General features: G+C 45.6%; 1 protein-coding gene across 2 annotated transcripts in view; it reads right to left on the bottom strand.

The window, feature by feature from the left end:
* Positions 1–27980, bottom strand: part of NTAQ1 (N-terminal glutamine amidase 1) — a 418708-nt gene that overhangs the window by 241331 nt on the left and 149397 nt on the right. For both annotated transcript variants that reach the window (XM_069621585.1, XM_069621584.1), the window contains exon 3: positions 241–291. In XM_069621585.1, coding sequence (XP_069477686.1) covers positions 241–291 — 51 coding nt within the window. The remainder of the gene's footprint in view (positions 1–240; positions 292–27980) is intronic.

Raw genomic sequence — 27980 nt, 5'->3', positions numbered from 1 at the left:
ATGCTGTTAGGAAGCCTCTGACAGTCAATAAATACATCACCTTGTCTAATGTGTTCTGACAGATGTATTGGTTTATATACTATTAAAGACCATGGATAAGAGTTCAAAGATCCTTCTCGATTGTGGTCCTAACAGGGAAATCTTAGATACCTATGCATGTGTTCAGCTCCAGGATGCCAGTAAATTAGTAGGTTGAAGGCAGAGTAAAGGACATGGAGAAAAGAAAGTATTGTGCCTCACCCAGACCACCGGCTCATCTCCACGCCCCGATTGCTGCTTCCAAATTGGTACCTGCAAAGCACAAGCAAGAAGTGGGAGGCTGAAAAAATAGTAAGTTCAAGGAGTAAACGATTTACATGTCTGGTTGATTTCAAGAAACAGCGATACAACATTCATATGCAATTTGTGTGGTATTACATCCCCCATCTTCTCTATTCTTTCAATGGATAACTTCTACCAACTGATGCTACCTGAAATTTATTGTCATCATCAGCTGCCTTTCCAGTTTAAGCCTTTGTGTCCTTCAAAGAGCTCCTGGTGCTTCTGCCTCTTTTCTTTTTGTGTCCTCACTGTTTGTGCCTCTTCTGTACGGTGACCGCTAACACTCTGTGTGTCTGCACTCCTTGTCTGTTCTAGAGTCTCCCTGTGCCTCAAATTCTGGGTGCTTGTCCTCTCCTCCCCATCACTGTTCTCTGTAACCCTATCATACCCCCTGTGGAAGAGCAGATAACTGTATCCTTGAGGGTTTGATCACTGCCCTCCCCTTTGTCCACTACTACATAGTTGTTCTTCCTAATGTTGGGGCTCACTTCTTTGCACCTGTGTCCTATTCAGTAAAGTTTTCACTTTTTCTACTTTGGTGAATGGTTTACAGTCCTTTTGGGATCTGCTGTACTCACTGACTTTTACTGTAGTCCTAAAAGAGCATGGACCTATTAGGGATAAGTGGGTGAGTTATTGCTGGTAAGCCAATACGATTACATAAAGGCACTCGGATATATGATCTGAGTACCAAACCTATCTATGCAGATGTTTATGCCTCCATGCCTATCTCTGAGAATCAGTGTTGGTTGATGAATATCTCCGTTTCTATGCCTCCTTGGAGTGCTTTCCATAAAGCACTCCGGTCTTGTTGATATCCCTGCTCCTTTTTCGGCTTGCACCCATTTTCCTTTTGAGGTCATGTTGGATCTCACTCCCTTGTTTCCTTGCCTGGTTACCTAAATGATGTGTCCCCATTGATCCCAGAGCGCCTTCATCCTAGCACCTATTCTCTGTAAATTTTCGATAACATACAAGACAAGTCTACAATACACGCAACCAATAGTCCTGAGTAGGTGAACCACAGAGCACAAGTAGATTAGGACACAACTTGCCAACCCGCAGTTAAGCACTGGCACAGGGAGAGCACTACGCTGGTAAGTGGCGCAGTATGAAAGATTACTTTATATTGCAGTAAAATTGTTGCACAGGTTTTGTGTTTGTGTGGAAAGTTCTACCTTTAAAATGTGAGTTATCGACTTTATTTATTTCAGTGTTTGGTTGACTGGACTAGCTATAATTTTAATAAAGGGGAGGAAAACAGCCATCAATTAAACTGCTGGTACTATCCCCCAATTCGCCTTCATCATTCAAACCAATCCCTTGACCCCCAGTGCTGGCGTAAATGTGAACATCCCGGCTCGTATCTACATATGTGGTGGTCCTGCCCCACTGTGCAAACATTCTGGAACCAATATCACGGTTATAAAAGACATCATTCAAGGGACAATTCCCAGGGAACCGGAAGTTGTCTTATTGGGCGCACCAGTCCCAGGGGCCTACCCAAGAACGGGGAGGACTGCGAACCTCCTCACGCAACTGCTACTGGCGGGTAGAATCACTATTGCCCGCACATGGAAGACCACAGAGGGCCCCTCAATGACTCTATGGTGGATCAAACTCTGGGAAATCTTGTTGGCAGAAAAAGTCATAGCAGCTAGAGCGGGCCTCCTACACCCGTTTGGGCCCCACTTATAAACTATGACCAGAACTTTCCAGCACAGACTCACGAGCACTGATTAGCCCGACTGGCCCTACGGCCCGACACCGAACTAACTGTGGGCAATCCAGATCTGCTGGACAGAAGGGGGACATGACTTGGGGGGTGGAGGGGAAAGGAGGTACAGAGGTACGGAGGAACCGGACAATGGCCACTCAGTCGTGTTTAGCTGTGACGCTCTGTCGAAATGTGGTCTCTGTACTTATGTGATTACTATGCTTGTGCAACCAATTTAAAATAAAAGGTTAAAAAATGTTTTTTTTTTAAAATACATTGGGCCTCATTAGGAGTTTGGAGGTAGCCATGCTGCTTTTAGCACCATGGCTACCCCCAAACCGGTACCGGGTCCGGGTTCCAGAAATAGGGAATTACCGGGACATGCCGACTTTGGCCGGCCCGGTAATTCCCATTCTCGGGACCCGGACCCGGTACATTCCCATTCACATAGGGCTCAGTGGGAATGGGGAGGATGCTAACAGCGGGCATCTGCTAGCAGGTCCTGCTAAGGATGCCTGGTCTGACCAGACGTCCTCAGCGGGACCCGCTGCAGACCTCATAATGTGGCGGCCCGGAATGAACGGTGCCGGTCCCTTACCGGCACCATTCATTCTGCAGCCGCCTACCTCCTAATGAGGCCCATTATCTCCTTACAAACATGGTAGCCATCTTCTGATTGAGCCTCCACTGAGAATTCATAGGCTACTTGGGATGTTTTGTGAGCAAAGGTTCCTATGGTACTGCGCCTCACCCACACCACTGACTCCTCTCTACACCCAGATTGCTGTTTCCAAATGATGCTGCCTGGGATGTCTGTGATGTCACGTGCGTGAGCAAGGAATGGGGTCTGAGACTTAAGAACGTACCTGTAACTGAAACTAAGAAACTAGGAATAACAATATCTGTACAACTGCAGAGTCATGGCGGTAGCATTACAAGGCGGTGATCTTTGGAACTACAGTGCACTTATGAATGCCCCATGTCATGCCTTCCTCCCTTTAAGCATGGGAGAGCCCGAGGTCCCACCGCAAGCCTCTTTTACAGTCCACATTTCACCACCGTGCCCTGTTGTGTATCCGGACCCTCCTTTCTTCTTTCTCCAACACTGAGCAGATATTGTGGCAGGACGCCTGGGGGCTTTTCCTGAGAAGCTATCTGTATGAATAGAAACTACAGGGGAAACTGCCTGGTCATGGCTTGTGATAGTGGAAGCGGGCCGCACACAGACATGTAGACTTGCCAGGGGACCGCCATATAAGGAGCAGAACACCAACACATTGTCCAGTGAGGCTGAAGAGATACCAGCAGAATCCAGAATACACCCCATTGCACTCCTCGGTCACTGGACTACAACAGGGGCCTGTAAAATAATGAATGTACACCCACCTGTCCCGTCCCCAACGCGCATTCAGAAATGTGCCGGCCGGCACCACAATACTCCTACAGCCAAGCAGAGCAGGTGAGGAGGATGGTGTCAAAACCACAGTAACAGATTAATAGTCACACAAACATACACTCTCTCTCTCTGTCTCTCAGTAGCACGTTAGGTGTGTGGGGGGCAGGGAGGCAACATAGCATTGAAGATGGAGGCTACCCAAGGGTCCTGCTCAGTGGAGCCTTGCATGCGGTAAATTCCAAAAATGATGTTACGTTGGAGGGTACAAGAGAGGGGAAACCTACAGTAGACTTCTAGTTGCTCCCTTGTGAATGCAGATCGAGGAAACCTGAAGAGAGACTCCTGGGCAATGTGACAAAGTCACAAGATGTGGTTGGGAGTGGGGTGACCCTCAGGCCGGGAGCCGCCAGCTGCTCGCTCATGTAGATCCCAAATGCTATACATAGAGGACCGCCAGGCTCACTACTCCAACCCCTGCATCGAGGATAGTTACCCCAGCCAGCTAACAAAAACTATGGGTGCAGGGAAAATGGAAGTTCATTAGGGAATACCCTGAAGTTACATGTCAGAATATCTAAAATTCAAAAGGTTGGAAAAAAATCCTGAACGAAAAAGAAAAACAAGTCAATGAATAAAATACCATTAATCAACATCAACACAAATATGATTTAAATAGCAACAATAAAGTTTGGCTGAAAAATTAGCTCCAGTATTAGAATTAGGAGGCCAAGAACAAGAACATTATATAACCTTCCTTAGCGCCAGTGCATTTTCAATAAAAGTATACAATGCAAGTGTGGTATTTCTGGAAGAGACATTTTGGCGGTGATGATTTGCCTAACACCAGAGCCTCTCAGAATCGGAATTAGGTATCGGCTCCTTAAATGTTTCAATGTGGGGCAAAAACATAGAAAATGAGCTAGGTCCTCAAAAGATGTGCCACCACACGAACAGGTTGCAGAGCAGCCATCATGCTACCAATTTCTTGTGACAATAGCAACTCGGAGATGAATAGTCCACTGGCGAGGTTCAGCAAACCACCTGAAAGTAGTGTCAAGCTGAGCGTTTCCGTTTGTCAGCACTTCAGCGCTGTTCGTTTTTGCAGGTGATATGATATGATGGGTTATTTGTAACGCACTTAATGCCCAGAGGTTTATAAGCGCGGACCCGGAAATCGAACCTGTGTTGCTACGTGTCGTCTTGCTTCCAAGGCGAACACATTGCCCTTGAGCTATCCTCCCGAGGTGGTATATGATAATATAATGGTATGATCATTTATATATATAGAGCCTATACACAATGTGTTTCAAAGCACTTCAAGGCAAGGGAGGGAACAAGGGAAAATACAACGACATTCTTACAGGCCATGAACAGTAAGGATGTGAAATTAACTATCGTACTCAACCTGACAACATTTCAAATAGTGCAAGAGCTAAGACACAGATAAGGAAGGAAGGGGGAGGGTGGGAAGGAAATGGAAACAGACAGGCAACTACCGTACTAGGTCTGACGACATTTCTGGTAGACCCAGAGAAAACAAAAGGTGAGGGAGAGAGGGGTGCAGAAAGGGAGACGAGGAACAAAACAAGCGACTATCATACTAGGCCTGACGACATTTCAGATATTGCTGAGGGGGACAACTAAGGGGAGGGGGCAAGGTGACAGAAGAGGTTGCTATCATACTAGATCCAGGGACAATTCTGATAGAATAAGTAAATAGAAGAAAGTAAGGAGAGGAGATAGGAAAAGGTAGAAAGGGAGATGAGGAGAGAACAGAGAGTAAGCAGTAAAAAAGAGTGGAGAAGGAAGAGGGGAGAACGAATACAATTGCAGAAGTCAGTAGTAACACATAATGTTGCAAGCCAGGATACAAGATGAAGATGGGAACAGCATGATACAGGGCCACCATGAGAAAGGGTGATGCACCGTGAATCAATGAAGTCCATAAAAGTCAAATCGAGCATTGGCCACAAGACGGTGATGGTGAAACCAGAATGTATCAGGACAGACTCCTGCAGAAGTAGGCTGGGGTGGGGTGCGGTGGGGGGGGGCGGGAAGGAGAGGAATCAAGCAAAACAGGCAGCACTTGTGTGCGAGAAAGGGCGGGGGCACAAGGGAAACATCACGGGGGGACCAGAGGGGTGGCGATGGCCTGTGGGGACATAGGGAGTAAACGCATTTTGGTGCATGCTTACCTGCTTCCTGAGCAGGGGTTCGGGCCCTGGATCCTCCTGGTCCAAACAGGTCCAAACAGGAATTGCCATTTTCTTTGTCTGCCCTTCACTGCAGACGCCCGGGCGAGAGACGCCCTTGATCTGAGAGCTAATAGCAGGAAGGGAGAGGCAGGGCTAAGAAGGTGGGTGGTGCTTAGGCCAGGTGATCTAGATCCACTTACACCTGCTCTCCATTTTCAAAGGAAAAGAGGCTGAAGGGCTCCTTAAGTGGGAAAACGAGCAGCAACCAAGAAGGCACCAGGTGGGCGGGGCTATTGATAAAGTGGTACAAGCCCTCTTAACAGCCACTACGGCTAGCCAGCGACAACGCCCATTACCAAGAAGATTAAGGTTCAAAAGTACTCCGGCGAGTCAGTCCATGCAAGCCAAATGCCTGTTTGCGAATAATCCCCTGAAGTCAGGATTGGGAGGGCACACAGAAACCAGTTAGGGGAAGAGGCGACCTGCGTAACTAGCTGGAGGGCTGTAAGTCAAGAACCTGCAGCCCACGAACGTTACACCCAACCATAGAACACACTCACATTAGGCACACAACTGTTCTTATCTAGGCAATTATGCACACATGGCCAGTGCCGTGGAGCTATAAAAAAAGGGACACTCGGAGAGGAGAGCATGTGCGTTATGAGTCAAGATGAGAAGTTGGAGAATAGAGCTTAGAGGAGCCTTTCAGCTCTGTGAAAGAAGAAATAGGAGGCTGGAAGAAGTGGAGAGAAAGATGAGCAGGGAAAAGAGAGATTAGAAAACAAGAGGTGGAAAAATGCGTAAGAAGACAGATGGGGTGATGGGGAGGGATAGAAAACCAGAGGAGGTTTGGAGGAGGCAGGGGAGAGAAAAGGGCTTCAAGGCAAGGACGATATATAAATCAAGTGACTGGAGGCAAACTTGGTTAAGACAGTTTTATTAAACAAGGAGCACATTTCCTGCTGCAATTAAGCCATTCGTTCTCAGCTTAGAAGCAGCATTGGCAGGCCAATGTTTGATGTTACTGCTTGCTAGACTGTAGCTCAAAGAGATCCCAGAAGGGTGTGCTTTGGGCGGGGAGGGGCAGGTGGTCTTTTGTTATGTAACATTAAGCAGTATGTGTTGGGTGCCACACATGGAAACAGGGAAACAGGAACAAAAGAGAGGTAGACTATGTAGAGTGACCTTCAATTTCGGCTGAAATCAGGCAAACTGTGAGTTATGCGAATCTGAGACATGGTGTGGTTGGAGAACGGGTGATTCAGTCCGAATTGGATTGTGAAGCATACACGAGAGGTAAGGGAGAACAAAGCATGTGGCCAGTCGATGTGCTAAATGCAAACCCTGGCATACAAACAAAAAAGAGAAACATATCCCAAATATCATACAGACCTGCCCCGTCAATAGGTGAAACGATTAGGGCTGGATACAGGCACTCATTTACATAGCGGATGGATTTTCTTACTTTTCTATGGAGGATCTCAACAGCGCTTACTACCTGGTGGCCATCTTGAGATCGAGAGAGGGAGGACATTAACAGCAGGTATTACCAATTAGCAGTAGAGTTATTTTGTATTTGCATTCTCTATTTCTGTTTCTTTTTCCTGCTCTCCTTTTCTTCTACTCCCTTCTCATTAACTGTCTTTTCAACTGTCCTCTTTGGATTCTTTTCTCCCCTGCCCAGCCAATCCCTGGGCAGGGGAGTTCTGTCCCTTTGGTCTTTCCTTCTTTGTCTTTTTCCAACATTCCATCCATTCCCAAGGTGGGCTGGATGGGTTATTCCACACACACACCACATAAAATAAAATATGTTTTATTCAACCTTGGCGGGCACGCATGTAGCCCTTACTAGCTGGGCTCTTTTTGGTCCACAGGCTTCACTTATCTATAGCATTATAACGCAAATTCCCATATTATAGCAGCGGATTATCGTCACACTAAATTTGTGCACTACCCTCTGAAGCATTCCTTATGTTCAGCATCGGCTGGTCTGCTGTGTGTGCTCTCCTTCTGTCGCTCCCGGATCGCGGGACGTGCTTTCTCCATTGCGGCTACTCAGCTGTGGAATGACCTTCCTTTGGCAGTGAATAAAATGCCTAACCATCTGGCTGTTAGGGAAGCCCCAAAAACACATCTATTTTGATCTCTGCGGCTGATGGCCTGTGGCTTTTCTGTTCCCCCGGTTTCTGTCTCTTTCCTCTCCAGTGCCATGATGCCTTTGGGCGACCGTGCGCTATACAAGAATTCATAACATAACATAACATAACAGACTCGGATAAGCTTCAGTCATAGGAAATCCAACAACTCTATTGATAACGTTTAACTTGCAGGACGGATATGGCAGATATTTTACAAACAATACGTTTGTCACAGGGTGCCCCAGATTGGAAAACTCCAATTCATTTTCCCACAGAGAAAAATACCAAATTTGGCAAAGCTGAAGTGTAAAAAATGCTGGATGGAATTCAACAAAGAAACAACTTGGGCTTAATGGACTTCATTTCCAGAACAGGTTTGGGCTTATTCCATCAAGCAGTTTTTCAGATATTACACAGGGAAGGGGTTGTCTCCTGCTCCGAAAAACATAGCTATATTTCCCATGGTGCTTTGCAGCAGAGAGGGTTTTCAGAAATGAAAAGTCACCATTTTTTATTTTGCTCAATGCGAGCGATGCGCGCGTTAATACCGGCGTAGTGTGAAAATGAATATTTAGAAGAGAAAAACTTTCTGAAAGCTGTCGGGGTAGTGGTGGAGGGAGGGGAGAGAACACCATGTGGATACCATGTGAAATTGGGGAGTCTGGGATGGAGCAGATAATGAGATTCGATCGATGGAACTTTTATTACCGTGATAATAGTGCAGTTTACCCGCAGCTATATTAATGCAGTAATAACGTAAAATATATGGGAAGAACATTAGAGTTGGTACATCTAAAAAGGTGCATGAAAAAAGGAACATATACGTTTTTGTACATTTTATTGTTATTTATTTTTGGGGTGGTTTTGTTTTTTAATTTTTGGGGTTTTCTTTCTGGAAAAAGAGGCATTGGGAATTGCCACTTTAAAAAAAAACCCTAGCGGTGACAATTCTGTTGATGGTTTGCTATCGGAACTGCCGACTCATCTAGGATGGCACCTCCCACAGAAAACTAGTTGTGTCATACGAAGCATAATACCTTGCCCATGCTGAGATTTACCGCTGGTAGGATGACAGAAGGCTGGGTCCATGATGTTGCTGCCACTACTCAGCTGGACATAGAAGGCCTTGGACCTGCACCGGCTCTGGATGTTCGTGCTGGAGTTTCCAATGAGGTGGCCGGAGCTGAAGCTGGAGATGTGAGGTGGAGGGAGCACTGCGGGCCTGTTGTGCTGCCTCGGGCTCATGGACCTTGACCTTCAGCCTTTGGTGGGGATGTCGGTAGGGCTCGCCCTCTTCATCCCAGTGGACCCAGATGAGATGCTGAATTAGTGTCTAAGTTCCCAGGCACTGGGACGCGACATGGATGGTCCCTGTCGCAGGACCATGCGGCAGAAGATACAGCAGACAGGCTCTGCCTCCAGCTGCCAGAAGCCAGCATTGTGGTCTTGGCGTTCTTGCGTGGGGGTGAGGCAGTGGAGACCCAGATGACATCATCTTCTTCATCAGATACAGTTACCTGCTGAACCGCGTCACTGCTGTCATTACTTGGTGTCTGCCTGATGAACATTGCAGGACCTGGGTGGAAAATGTATCAAAGAAAAAGACAGACAGAAGGGCAATGCCAATGTTTTTTTTTTTTAAAAGGGGGAAAAAAGCTCAAATAAAGAAGAGACAAGACACAGCTGACAAGACAAGGGAGAGAGGTTTAGGAGTAAGGGAAGGTAAAAAGGGATAGGAACATTTTTTGGGGGGGTTCAAATTAGGCTTTTTAAGGTGGAGGTAGATGTCTCTCAACCCAAGTAAAAATGCAATGAAAGAATCATATACATTTCCTGTGGGCGTGGTGCAATTATCGCGGGCATGGACGTGAACCAATCAGGGATTGCGCTGCAAAGTCGCAAGAGGCGTCTTTGTGTTCATGCGGTGGGTGTGGTTTTGTTGCTGCGTTAACAAGCAAAATAAAAGGAGGAAAAAACAAAAAAAACACAAAAAGGGATTTTATTCATTTTAACAACCTGAGGGACCTAACAATTTTTGTTTCTGGTGTGCATATAGTAGTGTGATTGAAAAAATAAATATTTAAGCATGTTGCAAATCGGGCGTGTAGCCGCAGAAATTATGCGCACACCTCTATTAATGCAATGACACGAGAACCGTGCATCCCAATGGGAGCCTCCTGCTCATATCCATGATAACAGGCCATTCAAACCTAAAAAAAAAATCCCTAAAAAGCTGGATTTAGTTCGTTTTAACCGTGTCAATGTCCTAGAAATGCTTGATCGTGGTGTGGCCTATTGTTGGTTGATTGGCAAAGGCTGATATAAAGTCTGTTTCAAAACAGCTGTGTAGCCGCGGGAACACCGCTTGAGGTAAGTTCCGGCCACAGGCTGCCAATGGTAGCAACACGAATGCATTGGGCTCTGTAGTTGTGGTAACTACACTGCAAAATCGGGGCACGTCTCTCGTAGCCACGGTAACGGGGCATGCAAATCCACCCAAAAATGTTTTAAAAAACAGAGAATTGTTCTTTTTAACAGTTTGAATGGCCTAGATATGTTTGATTGTGGCATGGCATAGGGTTGTTTGTTTGGCAAGTGTCACTTTAAAGTTTGTTTCCGATCGGTCGTGTATCCGCGGTAATACCACGCCTACCAGAGCCACGGTTATGGCTCCACCAATGCCGCATTGTGTATTTTCAGCAGGCTACCATTCCCGCCACGATAACGGGTTCTGTGTAGCTGCAGTAATCTCACCGCCCAATCGGGGTGCATCTCCCGTAGCCATTGTAACAGACCGTGCAAACCCCCAAAAAGCTGGAAAGAAAAATCAGAAAATTGTTCTTTTTAACAGTTTGAATGACCTGGAAATGTTTGATTTTGGCATGCCGTAGTGCAGGTTTTTTTGGCAATTGTCACTTTTTGTTTCAGATCGGTCATGCATCCGGGGCAATACCGCACCTCCTATAGCCATGGTTATGCCTCCACCAATGGCACGTCATGTGTTTTCGGCAGGCTCCCATTCCCGCCTTATATCTGGTCCTACAGTAGCCGCAGCAATATGGCAAGATCTGCATGGTGTTTCTTCCTGTTTCTACCTGCGATAGTACATTATGAAAAGTTTAGACCAGTGAGATTATGAGTTTGAAAATAATTTGTGATTGGTTTATACAAGGTGTATTTTGCAAGAAGTAGTGGTATTGAAAAATGGTATTTCTTTTATATTCTCGTCAGGGACATGTGTGTTATTTGCATATGTGGAGTTAAAGACAGCATACATAGTATTGATGGACGTTTATGATATATTTTTGGAGGTGGAAAAATGAATACAATTTTTCCAACAGATTTTGACAACGCCTTCACTGGTTTGTCAAGTGATGATTCTAATTTGTCTGAAGATTGTAGTGGGAACATGTAACATAGAGAAAGGAAGTACTACAGATGTAGAAGGTATAGGGGAAGTGTGCGAAAAGCATTGGCCAACCAGATCTTTCTGGTTTTATATAACTTTAGATGGATTGCTTCAACAAAAAGGTATGTGTACAAGCTGTGGACAGGTATTTTTGACCGGGAAGACAGGATATTATTATCTTTTTGGCAAAATAAAATAAACTAATTTAAGAAAAGAGCACAGAGAAATGTTAATTGTTTTTATGAATTCTTTGAAATAATGCAATAGTGGAATTGGAGGAGAGGGGTTTTCTGAATAGAATAATAAAATGTGTGGTTTCTGATGAAAGCAGAAACGACTGTATTACCATGTTTCTGTGATTTCTCAATTTTGAAATTACATTTGGTGGTCCACTTCCCCTTTTGTTGCTGAGTTATGTTGGAAAAAATGAAGGTGGTGTGAGAGAATAGTTCCATGAGATTTTCCAAATCTTGTTTATAATCAAAGATAGAAGCAAGCCTCGTACATCCCCCAAATCATTACCTGCGCAATGAATGACCATGACATCTGGGTGGTCTCCGCTTCTCATAGAAAACAGTTTTGTAAAAACCTGGCACCATCACACTCCAATAATTATAAATGAGACAGAGCTAAGAGAACACAGATTGTACTGATTATAATGGCATCATGTGGCAAACTAACGTAAAAAAACAATGTTTTATTAAATATGAACAATCGTTAAAAAATTATTAAATCATGGGACAATCACTAACATCAGAGGACAAATATATAAAACCAAAGTTCATAGGAATTCAACAATACTCAGTCAATGATTCGTCTTACAGAAAAGGTGAGTGTATGAAGGTCTTATATCATTGTATACACTTCTCAGCTTGTTGGCATGTAAAAAAGAGATTTTTTATCTCAGTTTTAATCCAGAGAATTATCATCATATTTCAAACCATTCAATTCTAAAATCTGGGAATTCAAGTCAATGGGCCTCATTAGAAGTTTGCCGGTATCCTGCCAGTAATTCCGGCGGGATACCAGCAAATGGACCTACCGTTACCGGTGGCTGATATCCTAGAATTTCCGGGATATTACAGGTGCCGGCAAAGTCAGTATTTTCCCATTTCATGGAGTCCAATAGGACTTCATGGTGAGAATGGCCAGTATTAACGGCAGCGGTAATGCCGGCTGTTTTTTGCCGGTAGGGGCATGATTTACCTTCAGCTCTTGGCTGGATGTAAATCAGTCAACCCCCACCAGCAAACGTGTAGTTTGGCAGTGTGGGGAAAGTGGCAGTAACGGAATTACTGTCACTTTTTCCCCACACCGCCAAACTTGTGATGAGGACCAAAATCAATATGTTGGCTTCTACAATACATCATCAAACAAAAATCCCACAAATAACTCACTGGCCACATAGTTTTACCTCGAGGCATCATGTCTGCACTCTGTCACTGTTTTCTTGAAAAGGCATGCTTATTTGTAATTCAACTATTAGTTGTTATGGGACAGGAATGGTGTCAGTATTTCTGTGTTTGTAATTGGTAGGTTTGATATTTTTCATTGTGTTCTTTTATGTGATAGGTTGAAGTGAAAATGTGCCGCCACTGTATTAGGTTGGGATATTTAGTCCTCTTTTATTGTCATTGTTTTTTTAAAGGTTTCATGGGCACCATTTTGATTTGAACTATCATTCTGATTGCAGAAAGACTACTGTGCGGATGGGTTATGCTTGGCTCTTTTGAAAATCTGTAGATCTGCTAGATAACTAGACAGTGATTGTTACTGCTAATGTTTTTTGAGCAGTTACAGATTTGAGGGGCTGCATTAATTGAGTTGGGCAAAAGAAACATATTTCCTCTTTCACTTTTTTTGTATTTAAAGTTAGAAATGTGGTCCATGAGAAAGGGTATAATTGTCTGTAAGCGTGCTTTGACAAAGCGTGTTTTTGTGTTAATGTGTATGGTCAGCAATCATGTGGAATTACAGTCTAGCACTATAAAATGTGTTCATAGTTTATTGTTATGCAGAGATATTAAGAGGAGAATGTAGTGCTTAGTGCTGAGATTACTGTGCAAAAATAGTGAAGTGCAGCACATATGTTGAGAATACACCTAGTAATACTGATTTAGAATTATAGAGACTAGGGCATAGAAGAGGTAATCATACACATTTCTGCCATTTGCACTGCTGAGCTAATTCTACAGGGCAAAGGTTGACGTATATGCATGTGCACCATGTTATAGTTTTCATATTAGCATTTGTTAATGCAAAGTGAGCAAATGGTAGCCTGGCCTGCTGACATTGGCATTGATAAGAGCAGTAAAAAAATTGATAATTGGATCTACGCTCTGAGTCCAGGAGTTAAATATTGTATAAAGATATTATCCTGGCTTGATGTGTGATGTTTAGGATTATATGATTAGATGTATAGTAAATATTTTGAACATCATTGGTTGTATTGAATAAGTATGTAATAAAATTGAGAATTTATATTTTTTGACAATCTATTTTGGGTATAGGTCTATATTTATTTCAAAGACATACCTACCAGAGCTTTGCTTTTGTTTAGTAATATATGGGATGTATGTGAATCTAAGCCGATACAAGCATCTGAAATACGATTACGGTGAGTAATGTATCCCTTCTGAGGCTTGTGGAATCTGCTTAGATCACATGCTATGCATAGATTAGCAAGCAGTGTTAGGAGAAGGTGGTGGGTTGTGAGAAGGTCCATCAGCAAATAGATGTTTTAGAACCACTTGTCCCACCTGTGTATCCGCTTTGGAATGAGTGTCAATGCAGTAGTGCTGAGTGAAAATGTGTAATGAGCTCCATGTAGATGCTTTGCAAATGGTGTGCAGCGGGACATTTGCGATAAAAGCCAAAGTAGCTCCAGTCTCCTTGTGGAGTGGGCTCTTGGTGGGAAAGGCAGTGTTTTACTTGATGATGTGTAACAGAGCTGTATGCATCTGACTATCCATCGGGAGATGGCATTTTTGGAAGTGGGGTCTCCTTCTCTGCCTGGTGCTATGGAGACAAACAGCTGGTCTGTTTTCCTAAGCAATCAAGCATCAAGTGTATGGAGTTTTTTCTCAGCTGAGCTTGTTGGATTCTGGAAGAAGGCCGGTAGTCATTGGATTGGTTCACATGAAATTTGGAAATTAATTTAGGTGAAAACCTAGGGTGTGTAGGTAAAACCAATGTATCCTTGTGTATGACAAAGAATGGGTCCAGCACTGAAAATGCTTGAAGTACACTAACTCTTCTTATGGATGTAATAAGTTCAAAGGCTCAAAGGGAGGTCCCACGAGCTTTGCTAGTACTACATTGAGATCCCAGCCTGGCGGTGGGTTTGAAATTGGAGGGTGGAGTCTATTTACTCCCTCCATGAATGCCTGAATGACGGGAACTTTCCACCACAATACTTTACTCTGAGAGGTGGTGTAAGCTGATAAAGCCGCCAGGTGGACCTTTATAGAGTTGAATACTAACCCTGAGTCTAACAAGTGGAGCATATAGTTAAGAATGTGGGATGGAGTACATTCTATGGGGTTTATTTCTTTAGACTGGCATCAAATTACAAATCTCCTCCACTTGTCGAAATAACAGTGTCTGGTGTTTGATTTGCGAGCCTCCTTGAGGATATCCATAAACCTTTGTGGTAGATTTAGGTGTCTAACTCTATGACCTCAGGAGCCATGCTCCCAAGTTCATTGAGTGAGGTTGAGGGTTTCCTATTAACCCCCGTGTTGGGTCAGTAAGTTCGTCTGGCACGGGATTTTGATGGGATCGCACATCGCCAGTTTGCGCAGATGTAGATACCATTGTTGTCTCGCCCACATAGGAGCAACTAGGATGATCGTCATCTGTTCTCTGTGAATCTTGTGTTCACCACTCTGTTCATTAGAGGAGTTGGGGGAAAAGCGTAAGCAAATTTTCCTGACTAGTTCATCCATAGGGCGTGCCCCTTGGAGTTTGGTTGGGGAAACCTGGACACGAAGTCTGGGCATCACTTGTTTTCTCTTGTGGCAAACAAGTCTAGCGTGCAGTAACGAACGCCACTGAGAGAAGATGTGGTTTATGACATTTGTGTTTAGTTGCCACTCGCGTTCCTCTGGTAGGGGATCTCTGCTTAGCGAGTCTGCCAGGGTGATTAGTTCCCCTGGAACGGGTTGGGAAGATAGGCACATCCCCCGTCTGAGTGCCCATTTCCATACTTTCTGTGCAAGCTTGGACAGATTTGGAAAATGTGTACCCCCTTGCTTGTTGATGTAGAACAGTGGTGCTGTTGGTTAGGATCTGTACCGACTGATTTGTCAGCTGTGCTTTGAATGCTTGAAGTGCTTTGAATACTGCCAGAAGTTCCAGCAGGTTGATGTGGTTCTGTGCCATGATGTGAGTCCACAGACCATGTGCTATGAGATGAAGGTGATGTGCCCAGCACCCGGAGAGTGATGCGTCTGTTGTAACTACCGCTTGCACTGCCCAATCATGGAAGGGTTTTCCCTTCAACAGATTCTCCTTTGTCCACCAGCGAAGGTCTTGTGCTAGTGTTGGCGAAACGTCCCACTGACCGCTTGCCTTAGACCATTATTTTGCCAACCAGTCTTGCCTGGGGCGCATACGTAAACGTGTGTGTGGGACCAGGTGAATGCATGATGCCATCATGTCGAGCAAACGTATCGCTTTGCGTACGCTTATCTGGTGACCGGCTTGACCGGCTTGATACTGAGGTATTTGCAGTAGCATGTTTTGGACTCTTTCCTTTGATGGAAAGACTAACTCTTCTTCCATGTTTATGACAGCTCCTATGAACTGGTTGTGTTTGGTACAAGGCTTGATTTATTCTCATTTATTGAGAAGCCCAATTGGAAGAGAAGGTTTATAGTTCTTTGAGTGTTTTGCCTGCAAATTTGGGGAGACTCCCCTGTAATCAGCCAGTCGTCCAGGTAGGGGTACACTGGGATTGCATCCCTGCGCAGGTGCGCTGCCACCACCACCAGTACCTTGCTGAAAACCCTTTGAGCAGATGCTATGCCGAAGGGTAGTACCTTCAATTGGTAGTGCCGGTTTGCTATCTTGAAACGCAAGAATCTTCTGTGCGCTGGGAACATTGAAATATGAAAATAGGCATCTTTCATATCTAATGTTTCCATGTAGTCCCCCCGCTTTAGCAGCTTTACCTCTTGTAGCGTTGTCATGCAGAATTGTTGTGGCTTGACATAGGTGTTTGCAGAGCACAGGTTTAATACTGGGCGCATTGTTAGATCTTTTTTTGGCACAAGGAAGTAGGTTGAATAGATACCCTCATTTGCCTGGAAAGCTGGGACGATTTCGATGGCGTCCTTAAGCAGCAGCGTTGCGACCTCCTCTAGAAGGATGCGTTGTTCTTCCTTCGTGGTTGATTTTTGGCACAGGGGTGTTTTGAGTGTCGCTGAAGTAACTCCACGCAATAACAACCCACTACGGTAGACAGCACCCACTTGTGCGAGGCGATTCCCTCCCATGCGTGGGTGAAGTGTGTAATAGGCCCTCCTACTGGAGAGGCATGGGAGGGGACCTGAAGCGGGTTGTCATTGTTTAGGAGGCGTTGCTCCACCTCTGGAAGTGGAGGACCTCCCCCGGCCACAAGATCTACGCTGGCTTCTCTGGAAATCTTGTGAGGCTTGATCCTGATTGTTTCCCCAGGATGATCCCTAATTTCGTCCATAACTGGAACCCCTTTGCGAGTTTTGTTCTCAAACGCGACGAAAATTGCTTCCGCCTCTTTGGCCTGGTGGCTTATTAGTAAGCTGGCCTAATGATTTCAGAGTGTCATACTCTTCTTTGGCAGATTTTAATGCATCCTCAACGACTTTCCCGAACAGGACATTGGGTTCTATTAGCATGTTTAGAAGTGTTGCCTGCGTCTCAAGTTTAAAACCAGAATGGCAAAGCCATTCATGGCGTTTAATGATTGTCCTTCTGCAATGATCCTGCCTGCGTTGTCTGCAGCATCTAAGTTGTTTTTTAAGATTCTACTGGACACTGCTTTGCCTTCAGCTACTGCAAGGAACAGCTGCAATTTCAGGGGTTCTGGAGCTGAAGTCATTAAGGTTGCAATTTCCTCCCACTTGTGGCAGTTGTAGCTTGCCAATAAAGTGGTATTGTTTGCAAACCTTGTCGGAAAGGCTGCTGAGGTGGCCAGTTTCCTCAACGAGAGTATACAGTTTTTTACATTCCTTATCAGGGGATGCTTCCGATGAGGCTAGAGGTATTCCTGCCCTTGTCCGAGTTGTGGTCACCACAAGTGAATCTGGTCTCAATTGTCCCCTGATGTACAGTGGGTCTGTGGGTGCAGGCCAGAGAGATTTTCAATACGTGGGTTGACTGCCCGCATTTGGTTTGGCACCTCTAGAAAAGGTTGGATTCTTCTTTGAATGGACTAAAGAATTGGTATACTTGCAAAGTGGAGAATCGCCATGGGATGGAAGGCATGCCATGGACTAAGAATAGAAATATGGTGGAAAGATCTACAGAAATGGGCAGAAGCTGAGACAACTGTGTGGCAGGAAGCTAGTAATTGTGGAGGGGAGGAAGAAGCTGAAACCCCGATAGCCTGGAAACATCTGATAGCCATGATATTTGGGCCCACGCAAGACAGGTCAAGCGATCGGGACTCCACTGAGAACACAGGAGAGGGATCCTTACTGCAAGTTGAAGAAATAGAACATGGAAGGGAGTAGGCTCGAATGGGGGGGAGGGAAGGGGAGAAGCAATGTACATGGCATGATGTAAATTCGAAAGTTGGTACATGCACTGCAAGTTTGGTTTGTGTTGTTGGTTGGAATAAACTAATAAAAAACTGTTTAAAAAAAATAATGAATAGGTATAAATTAGGTAGCAGCTTTCCTGTCCCCTAAAATGTCCTCCACATAATCTTTATCTAATTGTGTCTCCTGGGTCTGAATTTGAAAATGCTCATCTGCCTTTAAGAGCATATCATTATACAGAGGTTGATTGTCCACTTGTGAATCTGCCACTGGTGGGTCTAAACACATCCTCGTTATTGTAGTATTGGTCTGCTTCCTGTATTGTATCAATGTTCTCAGTGTCTGTATCGGGATCATATAGATGAATATGGACTGGGTCCTCCTGAGGAGAATCTAGAAGGGTGTCAGGACATGGCCTCTTTGCAGGGGGTTGGGGCGACGTGGCGCAACTAGTTGGTGGCGTGTTCTGTAAACTAAGTACAGCCTGGGGATTGTTCTCAAAAAAGTCTGCCATGAATGTCATTCATCTCATAACCCTATCAATGTCATCAGAGGTCCACTTCGATGAACTTGGTATAGACACAGGAGTCTGAGGTGTTATTGGAGTAGGCTGACCCTTGTTCTTTAAGGCTGCTGCCATAGTATCCTCTCCCTGGGAAACAGAGTCTTTTTCCTTGTGCAGTGTACTTGTCTTCTCTCTATGAGACTGGGAACTCTTTGAAGAGTGTTTCTTTGAATTTTTCCCCATAAGGAGGCTTTCCGGACATGCCTTTGCACCAGCTGGGCGGTTTTTGAGGTTATGTCGAACTTCGGCAGTAATGTGGGCCAAAGCCGCGTCTTCCGACGTGCAGCGCTTGGCTGATGATTTGGACACAGCGTCCGTGTCGCCTCGCGACTTTGGGGGCCTGTCGTGTGGTGTTCGGTACCTCGAGTGCTCAGAGGACAGGGAACTGGTGGACCTCCCCCTCGACGCATTTGCAGGCGTGTAGACGACGTTGTAGTTGAGTCTCGGTCCTTGAGTATCTGTTTAGTGTGGGCTGTAGTGTGAATGCTACTGCTCCTGGATGTGGGCCCCGTAACAGCGCCACCAGCCTGTCTATTGGGGTTGGAGGCTAGCATGTGAGAATCAATCTGTTCCCCATCGCCTTCGCCTTCCGAAAAGACGGTGATGCTGCCGTTGCTAGAGGCATCCTCCACGTCCAAGGTAGCCTCGGCCTGCTGGGTGTGGTGGGCCCAGCGCTTGGTCTTTCGGTTCTTAAGTCTTTTCGGTTTGAAGAGCTGACGAGCTCGACAATGCCGGTCATCGTGGTACCGTGCAAGAAAAAGGTTGCACACTCGGTGCTTGTCTTTCCAGGAAAACTTTCTACTGCAACTCAGGCAGAATTTAAAAGGTGTGTTTTCCATTTCGGGATGGAAGGGCAGCCAGGTGAAAATAGAGAGGGTAAAGGGGAATATGCATTCTCTTAGAGCCCTAAGAAATGTCCGCCCTCCCACTCTACCTACTGTCTGGACCAAGGCTGAATGCAGCCTTCCAAGGACGACGGATTGCGTCGAAACAAGGTCTTTGTCCAACTTTCGACCTTTTCACTGCTGTCAAAGATGTTGTCGAAGGTCGGTGATTAAAAGGATAGAAAGAGTAACTAACTCTAATTAATATATAATTAATGGCGTTAGCCGAATATGGAACTCCGCGATTTAGCCTCCGTCGATGATGCTGGAAAAAATCAATCTGAGGGACCTCGACACGTGAAGGACCATGGGTACAGTGGACGTCACACTAGGGATAGTATTACTGGCACGCCCTGTTGAAGTCCCTTTTCGAATTTCGAAAACAACAACTGTAATACTCTGAAGCTTCCACTAGATGTCGGCCTATGCATAGCATGTGATCTAAGCAAATTCCACAAGCCTCAGAAATATATATATATATATATACCCCACAGGGTAGGAAAGCGAGTCGTCTCTCATTGTGGGATTAACCGTTTGAGAGTAATGTAGGCTGACATGCCAGCCAGATTTAATTCTTATTGTGAACACTGTTTGGCATCTGTAGCTGGTAAAATTGACTCAGAACTGAAATTCAACCCACAGACATATTTGCATGTTGGAAAGGATGGAACTGTAATTCTGAACTTGTTAATATGTGCACATGGTAAGCAATATTCACACACGCAATTAATCCCTGTGCAACATGGGAATATATTCGGGAAGGTTGAATTATATTTGTAGATATTCCCTGTCATGTTTCTATGGCATGGAACATGTACAATGGATTCATAAGGGGGTGACTGCGTTATGCTCATGCATAAAGCAGGTGGAACCCATAAGGACATGTTGCATTTATATGAACAGTATACAGTAAAATAAAAAATCAAAAATTAGAACATGTATACATATTAGACATTTGCCCACCACTGCTATTCTAGTGTCTGTTAATTGCACCATTGTGCAGGTACTATAAACAATGGACACTTAAAACCACTAGATCACTACCTGAGAAATGCATTTCACATGCCTACTCAAAAGGCAATATTGGTGGCATTCGTAATGTTTGCTTAGTGTTGATGCTAGGTTACTATCATTAGTAATTTTGATGTTATAAAAAGACTGAAGGCCTCATTACGAGGTTGGCAGTAAGGGAAAAACAATGCCGGTAAAGGATTACCGGCATCGCTTACCGCTCCGGTGTATTATGACCCGTCAACCTGCTATTTCAGCACCCTAAATAACGGTGCCACTAATAGCAGCATGGGCTCGTTCACGCGCCCCTTCGTGGAGCAAATATCGGCATGCCGGTAATAGGAGGACATCCCAACTCACGCGGACATGCAAATACCGGCATCGAGAAGCCGGTAATCATGGGCTGCACGATGCCGGCCATACAGACATCGCGGACCACCCACAAATAGCAATCAGCAATCAAGCCAACTGCCACAGGTGCACACAATCCCCACAGGTGGAGTCAATGGAGGCTGGGCCAGTATAAAATGAGCACACCCACACACCACACCCCTTCCAACACCAAAATGCTACCACTAGCTGTTGCAATCATGGCGCTGGAGGACATGCCAATACTGCTACAACTACAGCAACAACACCAACTACAACAACTACAGCAGCAACAACAGGCAGCACAGCAGAGACGCAGGAGGAGAAGGAAGGTGAGACAGGCCCAGCAATTACCACCAGCGCAGCCAGCAGTGCCTCGTAGGCAGCCACCAATCCCTCTCATCAGACCCAGGCCATTCAACCTAACCCCTGAGCAGATCCACACCCTGTACCGGTTGGACCGGGACACCATCACCACCATAGAGGACCTGATACACAACGACATTGCCAGCCTCATAGAAATACGCACTGCCTCCCCCCGCTACTAAAGGTGGTGTCTGTGCTCCACTTCCTGGCCACATGCACCTATAAACACACAGTGGGGCAGCTGCATGGCATTTCACAACCACTTTTTTCACGCATGTTCAACCAAATGCTGGATGCCCTCCTGAAGCACGCAAGCACCCACATATCCCTACCACGGACTGCCCAGGAGATAGCGGACACCCAAGTAGGCTTCCATGCACTGGCAGGCATGCCCAATTGTGTTGGTCCCCTGGTCTGCACCCATGTTGAATTGGTAGTCCCCCATGCCATAGAGGCGGTGTACCGCAATCGCAAGCAATACCACCCCATCAATGTGCAAATGGTATGTGACTCCAGCAAGATCATCACACATTGCTGCGCCCGATTTCCAAGATCAACACGTGATGCCATGGTGCTGCGCAACCCCATCACATGGAGCGGCATGCTGGACAACGTGCCTGGCTGCTTGGTGAGTTTCCCAACTGGCCCATGGCAGTGCTTTGGGGCACTGATGAGTAGGGATGCATACTCCTCTTGGGTGGGAAAGGGGCAGGGGGTGCATAATCCACCTGGGTGGAAAAGGCGGGGATGCATACTCCACTTGGGTGGCATATGTCGGTGATTGGACAATGCATGCAGAGCTAAACACTCCTGACCTGAACCTCCCAAAACGGAACATGACACATCACTGGCACACATTTTACCAATTATGCATATCGATGACAACAAGTAAGAGGCACAACCAGGCCAACATGGTGATGGCAAGCAATGCATGACTGAAGAGGCGTTGCTAGGGGGGGTTAAGGGTTCTATAGCCCCTGGTCTTTTGGCTGTAGCCCCGGGTAGAATCTCGGGAGCTACACCCAAAAGGCTAGCTAGCCCCCAGTCCCGACATTTCCGACATCAACGTAGCCCCGGGTCTTCTACAGACCTAGCAACACCTCTGCATGACTGAACAAGATTGCAACTGTGCCAATGTGGCTAGTGTGACCATGCACAGAGTAGAATACACATCATGAATGGGAGGCTAAACATTGTCGTACTACCACAGTACATCCGCCTCAGCATGCATTGTTACACCCTGCATCATCTATTGAACGCCATCCAGACTACCACACCTCATAACAGTATAGTATGCATCTAGGTAACAATTTTTAATACGTACAGGGATATGTGCATGTCCACACCAAATAGCTGCGGCCATGACTGTGCTTCCTGAAAGTGGCAGCTCAGAGTGACACACACCTATTTGTATTTGCTTGCAGGTGATGGAGGATATCCCTTGAGGCCATGGCTACTTACCCCTGTGCGGAACCCGCAGAACAGCCATGAAGAGGAGTACAATCGTGTGCACACCCGTACCCGTGTTGTGATTGAGCAGACCTCTGGCCTGTTGAAGGCGCGTTTTTCCGCTAACTAAGCAGGTCTGGTGGGGCACTCCTATATAGTCCTGAGAAGGTGGCAAAGATCACCATGGCCTGTGTCATGCTGCACAACATGTGCGTCCGGAGAAATGTACCACTACCACCTGACATTGACATGCATGCCCCGGGTGAGGATGATGAGGATGGAGACGGAGGTGAAATAGCCCCCCTGCCAGTACGTAATGCACGGGATGGCCATGCTGTACGCCAAGACTAATTCACGAATACTTCTGAACCACAGGGACTATGATAGATATGTGTCAGTGACACACTGGCTCCATGTGGACATGCACACTGGGATTGTTGAGAGTTGGCCACTGAACACCATCACACATTAAATGGATATACACAAAATGAACAATGTCCAGCCATTGAATTTTTTTGCACACAACGGGTGTATTTTTTCAAACAGAGAAAAATGTGCCCACTCCCCCCAACCCCCAGTGAACTCCCTAACCCACCCTACAAACCCCAAAAAACCCCAGTGAACTCCCTAACCCACCCTACAAACCCCGAAAAGTCCCCAAATGTACTCCATGAAATGGTTCCCTTCACCCACAACCATGTGTCCCACTCCCGTTGTCTGGGCACTCTACTTCCTGGACTTTTTGTTGTCCGGGGGTGGCATCTCTGAGTGGCGTGCACTCCTCCGGGTCTGCCGCACACGGCTTGCGGGGACTGAGGATGCAGGTGTTGTGGCAGTGGATGTGTCCGAGGCAGGTCCCACGCCTGCTCCAAGGCATGGCTGCTGCATATGGAGCAGGATGGAAGTTAGGACTTGGGTTACTGCCCCCAGACAGTCCCTCATGAGCACAGACGACGCATTCACGGCAGCTGTGTTCGCTGCGATGGCCGCTGTGGTCCCCGCAATGGCAGCTGCAATGCCCCTCCTTGTCTTCTCCTCATCGACAATATACTGCCGCAGGAGCTCCAGCATTGCCTCCTGTCGTGCCTCCACCCTCGACAGGCGTGACTCCAGGGCGTTGGTGGAAGCTGGAGTGGTGGGAGCTGGAGTGGTTGGAGCTGGAGTGGTGGATGGTGCATGCACGGGGCCTCCATCCTGGGTTCTGTCCTCCTCGAAGGGGCACAGGTCCGAATCCCTCAGGTCAGAGTCATGGAGGCAGGGATTATCACTGCTGTAGGGCTCCATATGGGATGGGGGTGGGCAGGGGGCTTGGGGTGGGTGTAGAAGTCACTACTGTGACTCCCTCAGGGTCCACATTGGCATCCGAAGCATCCTCGGTGGTGGGTGGCGCAGGAAGGGACACTCCTACAACTGTTGTGGGTGTGTGCTGCTGGTCCTGATGTGTGTCGGGCACATTGGCAGCAGGTGTTGTTGTCTGGCTTTCCACCCGGTCAGGCACACTGCCTGTGGGTCTGGCCTGTTTGTCTGGCTGGGGGGTGGTGGTGGCGCTGGCCCTTGTCTTATGAAGTAATGTGGATGCCCTTGCGGTCCTCTCCTAACTGGCATCTTCCTCATCAGTGCCTGGGGGTTAGAAGAGATGCAGGTCCTCAGTGATGGTGTCACATGCCAGCGGCATACAATTGTGCTGTTCAATATTCATACATTCATGCATCCATGTCTTACAGGTGTGTGGCACTTGGTGTTCTGAGGGGGCATATTGGCTATCACTGCATGGCAGGTGGCATGCCGTTGATATGGGGTTTGTGTGATGGGTTACATGGACACGGTCCGGGTGTGTTGCCCGTGTGTTGGTTATGGGATTGGCACTCAGCATGCATTTCTGTGTGGCAGGGATTGGGTCACAATCTGGACTTGGATATGTTGATGTGGGTGTAGGGACATGCATTGCCTTACCTAGTCTCACTTCCACGTCAATTGTGCTACGTCATAGTTTCCCGTACAGGGATGTGCAGGGTCACTCACCTCCTTCTGGGGATGATGCCACACCCATTTCCATCTCTCCAAATCTCTCAATCGACTCAGGATCGATGAATGTGCTGGCAGTCTCTAGCTTTTACATTTGCATTCTATAGTGTAAAGTGTGTAAATGCTAGCTGGCATGTTGACATGATAGCCAGGTTTATTCTTCAGTGTGAACACTGTCTTGCATAGTTAGATGGTAAAGAGAACTCACAATAGAAATGTAACCCTCGCAGATATGTGTGTATGTTAGGAAAGATGTAACTTCAATTCTGAATGCTTGTTAGTATGTGCACGTGAGAAGCTGTGTCCGGTAAGGGTGTCGACGAAGGAGACTGACACAAAGGTGGCATGATTTTGGTTACAGACTTTTATCTTGAAAATGGGAAAGAGGTCCTCACTATTCCCAACTTCTAAGAGCGGTTTCCATGCCTCATAACTAATACTAAAAGGGTCTGTCAGAATGCCGGCAAAGTACATTCTACCATCCTGTGTCATACCTACTTCTATCCCTCACACTACGACTAACAAGGCGACCAACATAAAGTTCCTTCTTTAAGGAGATTGGCTTATTTCTCCTGCTTCTTGAATGGCGTTTAACAAAATTTGGGATTTTCTGTATTTTTCTATATAGTATCTAGGAAAAAAAAAAGAAAACATTGGCATAGCCAACAGCTTAAGAACATGTACAAATATTAGACATCTGCCAGCCACTGCTATTATATGCTTAGATACTTGCAGTATTTTGCAGGTGCTACCATCAAGGGTCACTTAATACCACCAAGGCAGTACTTGACAAATGCACTTCCCATGCTTACTCAAAAGACAGAACTGGTGGCATTTGTAATGGTTGCTTACTATTGATGCTAGGTTACTATCTTTAGTAAGTTTAATGTTATCAAAAGATTAACTTTTGTTATTAGGTCATGAATCTTGTATAACCTAAGGTGTAGATTACAACAATCCAGTAAAACAAAGCTAATCCATTTTATCAGTAGATAAAGGTAGTACATGGGTATGGCAACAGTTGAAAAGTTTGGTGTTAGACTGATTATATGATGTCAGTAATTGGCAAATGTGTAATACTTGAAGGTGAAAGACCTGGAATTTATTTTGATTATTTTTAAAAGGAGTTTAGTGAATGCACAAGATATAATTCAACAAACAGATCTACACTTAACTATGGGGGTTTAATTACAGCAGTAAACATTAAAAGCAGCAATAAAGTAGTCTAGTGGCTTGCAGAATGGTTAAAGGAAATATGGCAGACTAATGGTTGATGTTAATGAAGGATAGGGTGAGTGGAAACGCCAGGAAAATTAATTTTGAATGGATAGTGCTAGTTAGTGGGTGTGAATGGATACAGAGATTAGCATGGACCATGATGGGTACATAAACAATACGCTTTAGCTATGTGTCTCTTTTTATATGAAAACTGCCTCTTACCTGTTTTGTAAATTATTACTTGTTGTCCTATAGTTGGCACTGAATATTCACTTAATACCAGAACGATTAAAAAGAAGGTATCATGCATAAAGTATTTGTGGTGAGCATACCTAACTGTTAGTAGCTCCCTGGCTTTGGCCAATTACTAGTATTTAGATGTATTTTATTCGATTGGTTAATTACAGTTCTTAACTATATTTATTACACTGCTTTTTTATATATATATATATTTATATATATATATATTCAATGCTTTATATGCACGTACATTTGTCTTGGACTTTAAGTATTAATTCTGTACTTTTTAAATATAGTTTACAGCAAGAATGCCTTCAAATGAATGGACTGCACACCACAGAAGAATGGAAAAGAAGTTGCAGGGAAGTAACGTTTCTATATTTGGAAAATGCTGCGGATGGTGTTTCATGTTCTATACAAATCTGTAACGAGAGTGATTTAGTAATGTCTTGTAAAGAGCACCTATGTGGAAATGCAGAATTTGAGAGAGAAGCCATGTTAACTACAGAACCCAATGGAACCACATTGATTTCAAGTAAGATTCTATATACACAGTATGTATCTGAAAGGGAAGAAATCAGAAAATCAAGAGCAAATGAAGAAGATACATTAGGGCAATGTGCAATACAAGTAAAAAAATTAAATCTAGCATGGAAATGTACTTCCCTGTGTAATACTGACAGGTACGCTTGTAGAGTCACAAAGAAATGTTTGCAATCATTACACAAAAATTAAAATGTACTACACCAAATTAAGACACTGCAGAAAATAGAAAAAACGGGACTTCTGGGTCACTTTCAGGCATGTGTTGAGAATGGGAGTTGTGAGAGTCAGTTTCACCACATAGGTATGCTGGCTGCACATCACAGCAAAATACGGTATCTTCTTAAACTTAAAGAGGCTCATTACGAGTTTGCCGGTAAAATGGCAGAAATTCCGGCCGCCCGGTTTTACTGTTACTGACGGGATGTTCACCGGAATTACCAGCGAATCACGAGTTGTCGGGCATGTGACAACCCCCCCACTGCCCTACCAGCCCGCTGGAGATACCAATCCCGTCATGAAAACTGCTAGAATCACCAGCATTACTGGCAGCAGAAATGTCATGACCGGAACGGGAAGACCGCCGGTGGCCATCCTTAAAAAACAATCCACCCAGAATCTCCCATTTCCAGCTGCCATCCAATCCCAGAAGAACTGCCAACAGCATGTCCCAGCCAAAGAAGTCCCAGGTACCAGAACTCCAGCTCTGCAAGCCAAAATTCACAGATGCAGAGTTCACTGCATTGGCTGATGCAGTGGTGGACTACTCAGAAGCACTCTTTCAAAGTAGGCACAGGAGAACAAGCTTGCAAAGGAAGTCTGCCATATGGGCAGAAGTGATGGCAAGGGTGACGGCTGTGGAGAATGTCCCCTGTAGTGCAATGGATTGTGGCAAAAGATGGGACGACCTCAAGGCAAGGGTCTGCAGTCTCATTGCGAAGCATAGGAGGGAGAGCAGCACCACAGGAGGCACGGTCGAACCCCTCCGCCTCATGCCCTGGGAGGAGACAGCCAGCTCCATTGTGCATATGATGGGCATTGAGGGGCTTGGGAGCGCAGAGGCTGGAGCAGGGACCCAAAGCAATGGTGCTAAGTAAAACAGACACAATGTACAAGCAAATGTTGTGTCCGAATGCATGTATCCCCCAGCAGAGAAGCACCAAATGGGCAAGTGAATTGGTCCAACACATGTCACTCACTGCAAATGGCCAGACAGCACACATGCCAGGGGATGCGGGTAGATGCAGCCATCCACAAGCACTGTAGCTGAAACATGCAGCCCGGCACATGAACACACAAGAAGCACCCATGTGTGCCAAGGGACGTCATGTCATGAATTGATGCCCCACTGCCTACACAATAACCAGCTACCTTAGCACGCCAACTGGCAA

This window comes from Ambystoma mexicanum, chromosome 5q, assembly GCF_040938575.1.
Source record: "Ambystoma mexicanum isolate Mex_15411 chromosome 5q, UKY_AmexF1_1, whole genome shotgun sequence".
Lineage (NCBI taxonomy): Eukaryota > Metazoa > Chordata > Amphibia > Caudata > Ambystomatidae > Ambystoma > Ambystoma mexicanum.
This window is presented reverse-complemented; position numbering and strand designations above follow the sequence as displayed.